This window comes from Gymnoscopelus braueri (genome assembly GCF_963280865.1).
Source record: "Gymnoscopelus braueri genome assembly, chromosome: 12".
NCBI lineage: Eukaryota > Metazoa > Chordata > Actinopteri > Myctophiformes > Myctophidae > Gymnoscopelus > Gymnoscopelus braueri.
In genome coordinates this window covers 33,854,596-33,864,671 of record NC_137614.1, presented here as the reverse complement: position 1 = coordinate 33,864,671, position 10,076 = coordinate 33,854,596, and the positions used below count along the sequence as shown (strand labels likewise).

The 10,076-nt window shown below is 36.3% G+C and overlaps 1 protein-coding gene across 1 annotated transcript; it reads left to right on the top strand.

Moving 5' to 3' along the window:
* The first annotated feature begins 3,801 nt into the window (after nt 1–3,801).
* Nucleotides 3,802–9,897, top strand: LOC308096969 (solute carrier family 25 member 45-like). Its single transcript, XM_080444499.1, has 7 exons — nt 3,802–3,963; nt 4,971–5,027; nt 5,208–5,251; nt 5,350–5,421; nt 5,718–5,906; nt 7,529–7,763; nt 9,074–9,897. The coding sequence occupies exons 2-7, from the start codon at nt 4,991–4,993 to the stop codon at nt 9,355–9,357; spliced, it is 861 nt and encodes a 286-aa protein (XP_080300625.1). The 5' UTR covers nt 3,802–3,963; nt 4,971–4,990; the 3' UTR covers nt 9,358–9,897.
* Nucleotides 9,898–10,076: the final 179 nt, after the last annotated feature.

The following is a 10,076-nucleotide window of genomic DNA, read 5'->3' as shown; positions in this document are numbered from 1 at the left end:
GTTGAACAATTAAGCAAAACTTCAACAGGCGTTATTGGAGAGATGCATTATAAATAGGCCTACTATAACTGGATATTCATAATCATTTGAAGTAATTCTGTGCATGTGATTAATGTGGATCTATATGGACAGTTGTGTATATGCTCCTAGCTCCACAAGTAAAACCAGAAGCATCAGGCCATAATTGATAGCCTAATTTGTTTTATGTAGGCAACAGTGTAGTTGTAGTCACTGTAGTTGATAATTAAAAGGGCAGAGTGACAAAAGTTTTAAACTACTGGTTACCAAATATTCAACTTTCTTCAATCTGACCAGGATTCAATGGGTTTCCCACATGTAAGATGAGAACACTATCCATTCTGCTACCACTACTACAGATACACTGTGCATTTAGCTAGACTGACTACAGCAATGTTCTAATCAATGTGGAAAGCAAAACATTGGACATATCAGTTTTAAATGTCATGTTGTATTTGATGGGGAGGGTTAGGGGTGTCAAGAATTTCACAATACGATACATGATGTTGGGCATGATATCGATATGATATATTATTAATGTTCTTTTCTCATGTATCATCAACATTGGCCATCATCTTATAAATAACGTTATAAAGCAAGTTAGAAACAATTACAAAGTGCTTTGTACACAAATAAATACATTTGTGCAAGCTTAATGGAGAAGTGAAGTTCTCACTAACTATAAACCCATTGTTTCAGAGGACAGATAGACACTAATATAACAAATATAATATAATATAAGACTGCATAACTATAAATTCCACAAACCTCATATTTTTGTCATCTGGACTTTACCAACCAAGTGCAGCCTAGTTATTTCCAACAGCTAAAAAACATCTATAATACCAGATACAGTATAATACAATCTTAGATTAGATGTAGGCCTATTTGAGAGTGCAGATGCATGTCACATTAACGAGCGTCAACGAGCATCAGCTGACACACAACACCTCCCCTCTTGCAGTGCTTTAAACTGAAAGTGACTGACTGGAGTCTGTTTCATTTCTCTCCAAAATACCTTGAATATGATGGAGGACATGATTAATAATTACTATGATTATGATAAGCTTTACATTTCATATCATACAGTAAAAACTCCTAACTTTCACCGGCAAAAAAAAAGAAAGTGTTTTTTTTGTATTAAAAAAAACAATTAAAAAAATATTACGATACAGTATGACATCATGACAATACCTATCATCACATTTTAATACCACGATAGGCTATATCGTGACACAATATATCGTGACACTTCTAGGCGGGGAGGGTTACTCTTTTTTTTGTAATCACTTGGGGAGGGTCATTGATTTTTTTTTTTTGTCAAAGGGAGGGTCATGGCATTTTAGATCAGGGCACATACATTTCCTCCATGCCCCCCCTTATGTAAATTTCGACTGGTCCCTAACAACCATTTAAGGGTTGGTAGTGCAGTGGTGTAAACTAAAGTAACTAAGTACATTTACTCAAGTACTGTACTTAGGTACAATTCTGAGGTATTTTTTACTTTACTGGAGTATCTCCCGTTTTCAGTACTTTTACTTCTCAGAGGAAAATATTGTACTTTTACTCCCACTGCAACTATTTGAAAACTTACTTAAAAGTTACTTTGTAGATTTGGATTATTATTACAAAACATGCATTAACCACTTCAGCTACATTTTGGCCATTTGAATATAGATCTACAAGCTCACAATGGGTTGCGATGCAATGCATTGTGAGCTTGTAGATCTGCTATTTTCAAAAGATTTTGTATGCATTTCAAAACTTGAAAGGGTACATTCTGCATAATGAGTAATTTTACTTTTGGTACTTTAAGTACATTTTGATACCAATAATTTTGTACTTGTACTCAAATACATTTTGATTACCAAACTTTTACTTTTAGTTTCTATTGCAGTATTGATACTTTTACTTCAGTAAAAAAAATTAGTACTTTTTCCACCACTGCTAGTTGTCCAATGTGTCCATCCTGATGCATCCTCTTTTCCCATGCCCTACAACCTGCACTCCCAAACAGTGAGGTCCTCTGCCCTCAATTCACATCCATACTATCCATTATTATAAAATATAGAAATGTTTGTATTATTATTTACACGTCTTTATTAAGAAAGGTTATTACATAGTAATACATAAGTAATTAGCCAATGCAGTTGTTTTGAATAGTATTTGTCAACACAGGTTATAACAGACATTTAGATGAGCTAAACTAGATAGTAGCCTACATTCACACTGATAAAATAAGCTGCTGAAGTAGGAGCATTTCTTTTTAGAGAGCAAATGAACTAGTGTGAAAGTGTAAGAAAATTAATCAGTTCTTTCAAGAATAGAAATAGCTGTTTCTGAAGCATTATTTGTGAAGGATGGCACAAGGCATGACAACATATTTGCCATGATGTTGCTTATGTGATTGATTGATTGATTGATTGATTGATTGATTGATTGATTGATTGATTGATTGATTGATTGATTGATTCATTAATTAATTAAACCATTTGAATACTTTTCACAATTGTATTAATTGATGGACTATACAAACAGAACTATTGTTTTCATTTTGTTGAAGATACACGTACATATCTTTTGGAGTCCAAAATTCAATTTTATGAGGTAATATATATTTTCAATATCATCACCACTGGAGCAAATCATTTTGCCAAAAATGGTATACACAATATTAAACATTTTGATATACTTCAGCACCTCATTATAAATTGCAGACACTTGAAACACATGATTATTCTCAATTTAATACTATTCATTGCAAATCAATATTGTAATCTGGGTTGTTTTAGGATTGTTGTAGGAAGTGCTCCTCTTCCTCCTCCCTCCTCATTACCACCACCACCACCGTCGTCATCATCATCATCATCATCATCATCAACTCATCATCATTATCAATAACAACAGGCCTACTGTACATGTATTTTAAATACTTTAAATACAAAATACATTTTAGTAATTTGTATCAGATGGTGTAGGAAAACATCTCAAACATCTGGTATCGTTTTGAACTTTTAACAGCGATGTGTGTTTTAGCTCAGATGGCTCAGACCATCAGACCACTCACATTGCCTTCAAAATAAAAGCATTAAACGCTTCTCCTTTGACAAAGTGTTCAAGACAGACCCAAAAAAAGAAAGAAAGAAAATAAAAGATAAGAGAAAAGATTAAGATATTATCCACAAGATTAATTACTGTAATTATATATATATATTTGATTGATAATATATGTATTATGATAAACCTACTAAGACATAGACTAGCCTATTATATTTCTAGATTTTTTTATTTAGTTTTCATGTCCCCATATTGCTTTAATACATTCATCTAACTATTTAAATACATCATTTCTGTTCTCATACAGTAGATGGTATTACAATGTTAAGTGATATAAATAATTTACTCCTCAAAAGAAAGTGGTGTAAAGTAACTAAGTACATTTACTCAAGTACTGTACTTATATTTTGAGGTATCTTGTAGATCTGCTATTTTCAAAAGATTATACATTTTGAACTTGTGAAATGGGACATTCGGCATAATGAGTACTTTCTACTTTTGGTATTTTAAGTACATTTTGATGCCAATACTTTTGTGCTTTTACTCAGTACATTTTTAATTCTCGTCTTTCACTTGCAATAGTCTAGAGTATTTCTACATTGCAATATTGACACTTTTAAAAAATGTGAGTACTTTTTCCACCACTGTTAATGGGGATTTTATTTTGAAAATGTTGGCCACAAGCCTGCTGCTCTTTTATTAGACTGCTTGGTTTGTTCGCACTGGTGCAGCAATGCTGATACAGCTGTAGACTACACAGATCGCTCAGATAGGAAGTTAAAACATGTTTATTTACAGTATATAGCATAACACAAGCTTTGAGCTTTAACTCCGCAAAAACAAAAGTTGTTTCCAGATGTTTTAACGATGAGGTGACACTTGAGAAAGGTATGGCTCTGCTTTTTAATTTACCAAACACCATGTTCCCTTCATTAGAGATTAAATGGACTTGCATTAGGGCATGCTAGATGTATTTAACTATTATATAAAGCTTTAGATTAAGGATCGATAACTTTAGTAGGTGAATCACCTCACAAAGTGATCAGCGACCCATGTAATCGGTAGCCAGCATACATACAGAAGGCTAAGAATGAGGCAAAAAACTGTGGTGGAAAAAGTACTCAACATTTTTACGTGCGTTGCATTGCTTTCCACCACTGCATATACTAGCCTACTAGTTAAAATGTGCATTTGCAAATTGCAACTGATTTCAAACTGAGACTTTTCGATTGGCAAAAAAACTTTTGTTTTAATGGATCCAGAAACCCCGATTTTTGTCAATAATAGACATTGGTTACTGTAGCCTGGTCTTCTTTTTTCCCCAGCTATTTTTGAATGAATTTTGAATGAAACTCCACTGTCCAATGACAAATAACTTGTAATGTGGAATTTATGACAGATTCCATTAAACTATTTTAAAATGATTATGCTTAAATTATGCTGGAGTGTGAATGAAGCTCCCCCTCTTTCTTTCCACTGTCCAATAAGAAATATCTTGTAAAGTGGCATTCATGACAGATGAAATTGTTGAGACTGAAATTATTACTTTTTAAGTAGGATGCCGAATTAAATGTTGACCAATTTACACATATTTTAGCAGGACCATTGAATAGAAACTATTCAATGTGTCCTGCACATTACCTTTAATTGTCATAACCTGTCAGTAACACATTAACTATCCTTGGCTGAATGACCAGTATAGGTTTACAGCAGTTGTAAAGCAGAATGCACAATAATGTCCACTATGAAATCCTCTGTGTTGATTGAACTCTGAGCATGTACATGTACACTCACAGAGTTGCAAAATGCATAAATCAACACTGAGGATTTTACAGTGTTGTTGAGGTTAATCAGAGGTCCTGACAGGTAGAAATGATCCTGATCTGTCTTTGCAGGTTGTGAAACTCTGCTGATCATGCCGCTGGTGGAATTCCTAGCAGGGACAATTTCAGGTAATATGAACATCTTTGGGACAAAGATTAAACATTGAGCATACAGTTGATAGGCTACTGTGTATTATGTTTGTTGACTTAGACATTGAACACACTGTTCATAATGTACATATTTGTACTGTAGACATTGAGCACACCTTTGATATGCAATATGTATGTTTGTACTTGTGCTTGTTACAGGCGCAGTGGGACTGGCTTTCGGACATCCACTGGACACTGTGAAGGTTAAATGATAATATAATATAATAATGAAAATATAATACATTAATTGTGAGTAAATGCATGAAACCGGTTTTGTTTAATTTTCTCATTTTTGTTTCAGGTGCGCCTCCAAGCCCAGTCTATATACAAGGGGGTCTTTCACTGTGTGGCACAGACATACTCTCATGAAGGGGTAGGTTTCATTCAATACATTTAGAGCAGTGGTTCCCAACCGCTTGAAAATGTTAAAAGCATTTGCGGCCCACCCATCTGACCACTTATCACTTCTAAGGCAAGCGTCAGTAGATTCACCAGGTAAAGTCAGCTGGCAGTAGGGCCCTCTCTCACCTTTCGAACCAATTACCCACTTCCGAAAAGACGGCAGGTCCATTAATGTTTTTTTTTAAAGGACTAAAAACAAATTTTTTTCTCTGTTATATGATCAATCATAATTTCGGGTTGTGATTTTATACTTGACTGTTGTCCCAGGTCCGTGGATTCTTCAAGGGCTTGGCATTTCCTGTCCTCACCACAGGCATCACCAACTCTGTTGTCTTTGGTTCCTATAGCAACGCTTTAGACTACCTCACTCAGTCTAGACGAAACGACCGTAGTCAAGGCAACCCCGCCTCCGCCACACAAGTCTTTACAGCTGGCTGTTTTTCAGGCCTTGTACAGGTAATATGGAGACAAACTCAAATATATGCACATGGAGATGTTTTCTGCATTTCTACCATTGCACACATACACATTTTTGTCTCTTTGTTGTGCAGTGCATTGGTTTTGAGAATCCACATTATAAATGTGATGATGAAGATGATGATGATTATACCTGCTGTTGTCGCCCCAATACTTATACTGGCTTATATAATTTTTTGTGTGTATTATTATATTATAATGCTACTGCTATTGTAACAACCCACATGCTCTCCTTCTGGAATCAATACACATTTCGGTAGCACTTGCTATGCATCCCATGTGTATAACGCATTATACACATACTTATAAGGCATTGTAATGCTGATCATAATCCGTTATAATCACATTTATAAGAGCTTATAAATAATCATAACGCTTTATAACCATAACCATAACACATTATAAAGCTCATTATAATGACTTATAAGTTCAAGTATAAATGGATTGTCTTATGCTTATAACACGTGATGATTACAGTTATACATATTCATAACAACGTATAATGCAATCATAACACATTATACAACATGTTTTAATGACTTATAATGTCAAGTATTATAATACTTCATAATTGCTCCCCACTTTGTAAAACGTGCTATGCAACCCAACATTAATTCTCATCGTTATAATCCATTATAATCAATTGGTAATGCTCTGCTATAATGCATTATAATCACAGTTATAATGCATTATAAGTGATATTAAGGCATTATAACAGTGATTAAAATGCGTTATGACAGTGAGTATAAGGCATTTTATACAGCATTATTAAATTAACTTAAAGTAACAAATGGCCACTTATAATAACTTATGATCATAGTGTAATGCATTATAACAGTAATTATAATGCATTATTACAGTGATTTAAAGGCGATAAAAATGTACTAAGAACATCTTATAAAATGATCATAATGTTACAAATGTTCACTTTATAATAACGTATAATAACAGTATAATGCCTTATAAGTGATAATAAGGCATTATAAACGTGATAATAAAGCCTCATCAAATGATCATAAAGTAACAAATGACCGCTTATAATAACTTATAATCGTAGTATAGTGCATTATAATAATTATGACACATAACAGTGATAATAAAGCATTATCAATTGATTATAATGGATTATAACTATGAGAATGAATTTGGGATGCATAGCAATTGTTACCAGTTTGGCAGCAATTATGAAGTATTATAACACTTGATACTTATAAGTCATTATAAAATGCCTTATAATGTGTTATGGTTATGGTTATAAAGCATTATGAGTATTTATGAGCTCTTATAAATCTGATTATACAGGGTTATGAGAAGATTATAATGCCTTATAAGTATGTTCATGATGCATTATACACATAGGATGCATAGCAAGTGCTACCCAAATGTCATAACATTTTGAGTGGGTGCACCATTGCCTTCCTATTTAGGGGCACAGGCACCCCAATCCTTAGCAGTGTTCCGTATTCGTGCTGTTGACCCACAGGACTACAAGCAGTGTGACTGATCAGATATTGCAAAATATTTTGTGAACAGGGACACCTCATGAAATTGGTCTTGCATTGCTCTTTGAAAGGGATTGAGGACAACTGCTTTACTTTCAGGTTGTCGTTACGGCCCCCAGTGACCTGGTGAAGGTTCGTCTGCAGGGTCAGAGCAACACTGCCAGATACCGCGGGCCCGCCCACTGTGTCACCATTATCCTCAGGGAGAAGGGTCTAAGGGGTCTGTATCGTGGAGGGCTGGCCCTCGCCTTGCGTGATGTGCCCTGCTACGGACTCTACTTCCTGCCTTATGAGGTTGTATGCAAAGCTCTGACTGAGAGCGGCAAACAGCCAGGTCAGTGCACAAGAGACATGACATCTCTGTTGTGTTTGGAGGTTTCTAAGTTCTGCATCTCCTCTCGGAGACATTACATTCAGACATGAACACCAACCTGTGAGCCCAACAGCTTCTTGCTGAAAGATGTCACTCATTCATTTTAGTCAATCCTATCTCTGCTGTCCTCATCATCCAGTGTGCGGTTTGTTAACCTTGCCGCTATCTCCGATTATAACCATGATTACCCAACCATTTTTTTTTGCAATCATGTACGTTTATAGTATAACCCAATGTACTTCAGACCCGACACATGAAACCTTTCAGCCTTGAATGTAGACTTGAGACTCGACTTGGACAAGTCACGATCATGATTTGACATTCTTACAATTTGACTGCTTCAAGACTTGACTTGAAAATCTGACTTGTCCTGGTAAAATCCTTGAGCAATAGGCTCATTCAAATAACAATGCTACTTTAAATGTGACACTATCACAGGGCCACTGTAATTTAGCCAGCTGCTTGGCAAAAAGAAGCCTTGAGATAGTTTGTTTGGAGTAACTTTTGTAAATTGCTGGACACTCAAACGCATGAATATTCAGTTACGGGGATGGGTAGAGCTGGAGACTTGGACTCAGGTCTAGGGGTGGAGCAGTTAATAGAACTGATCGATTGAATTGATTATTAAAAATAATCTCATTTAATAAAATAATCAATTAATGTTCAATCCCTACAAGCTCAAAACGCCATTTATTTTGAGCCTGTAGATCGGCTATTTTCACTATTCTTGTAGAACACCATTGTCCGATGAAGTCTAAAATAGAGTGGTTAATCAATTTGTTGATATTAAAAAACACTTAGATGAATTGAAAAAATCGATATTACAGCCCTACTCGATTCAGACTTGAGTAAAAAATCGGGACATGTGACTTGACTTGGACTCGTTCTCAAATGACTTGCAATTGCTCTGCTCTGCTCTGCTCTGCTGTGCTATTTGTCATTCATGTCATTCTATATAGTATAACACACTTTACAATAATGCATTGTTAGTCACCTAGGACACCTGTCTGTAGGCTGCAATCATAGAGAAAGTCAACGTGTTTGAATGCACACAGCTACAATATGATTGTTGAATGTAATATGTTTCTTCGGAGAGTAATGTGTCTAATGTGCTTAGTCCTGTATAGGACCATAAGGTCTGGTTAATATCTTATGTATCTCTCCTGCATGTTCATTCTGACAAATCAAATTGATGAGCTTTAATGCATGTGTGTAAGGCTTTTTGACAGTTGTAAATATATTGATTGTGATGTTTGTTTTCTTTCCTTCAGGCACGTTTGCCGTGTTGATGGGAGGCGGGGTGGCGGGCGTGGTGACGTGGGCCTTCGCCACACCCATGGATGTGATCAAAGCTCGGCTACAGATGTCAGGTGCCGGGGGCCGCGAATACAGAGGGGTCCTGCACTGCATGAGGGTCAGCGTCAGGGAGGAAGGCGTCAGGGTCTTCTTCAAAGGCCTGCTTCTGAACAGCGTCAGGGCTTTCCCTGTCAATGCGATCACCTTCCTCTGCTACGAGAGTCTGATGAGGGTCTTGTGCCCACCGCCCGCGGGCTGAGTTAAAAGCTTGGGCTTCCTTTGCCTCGGGGGAATAATGGAAAAACTGCTCAGTATTTTGGAGATTTCCATCAAGGACCAGGGGAGACTGAGTGGCAGAGCAGCTGAGGAAATCTCTGACAAACATGTTTGTTTGTTAGATCTGGGTGTATAAATGTTTTGGGAGAATGTATATGATGCTCTACATGCATGTAAGACGTTAAGTTTGGTTATTGGTCATGCAGCAGCGGTGTCTTAGCAAATGAAACAAACAATACAAAACGCTTTCCACAATGGATCGTACAGTGTTATTGAAGGAATTGTCATTCCTTGCCCCCTATTGCCATGGTTGCATATGGTGAAAATTGTGTATTATTCACCACCAACACCAATGACTACCAGTCATTGGGAAAAGTGGACTTCCACCCTGAGGACTCCTCCTCGTATGAATCTGCTACTTAAGCATTCAAGTGCTTCTTGGTTGAAGGGGGTGGGCGACATCATAGAGGCGGGAAGTCTCTCGTGGTTCATTGCAGAGAAGGCATTGGTTATTGGGATAGACCCAGAGCGTTCGGTGTTGTTGACAATAGAGCGAGAAATCTCTCTTAGTAATGAATCTTTGCCAATTTATTAACCCCTGCTGAAACAGAAAACATGTTTTTATCTACAAGGCATTAAAAGGGAGTTGAAATGTCATTATTTACTACATTTGAACATTTCTTTATACGTTGCTGCTACTTT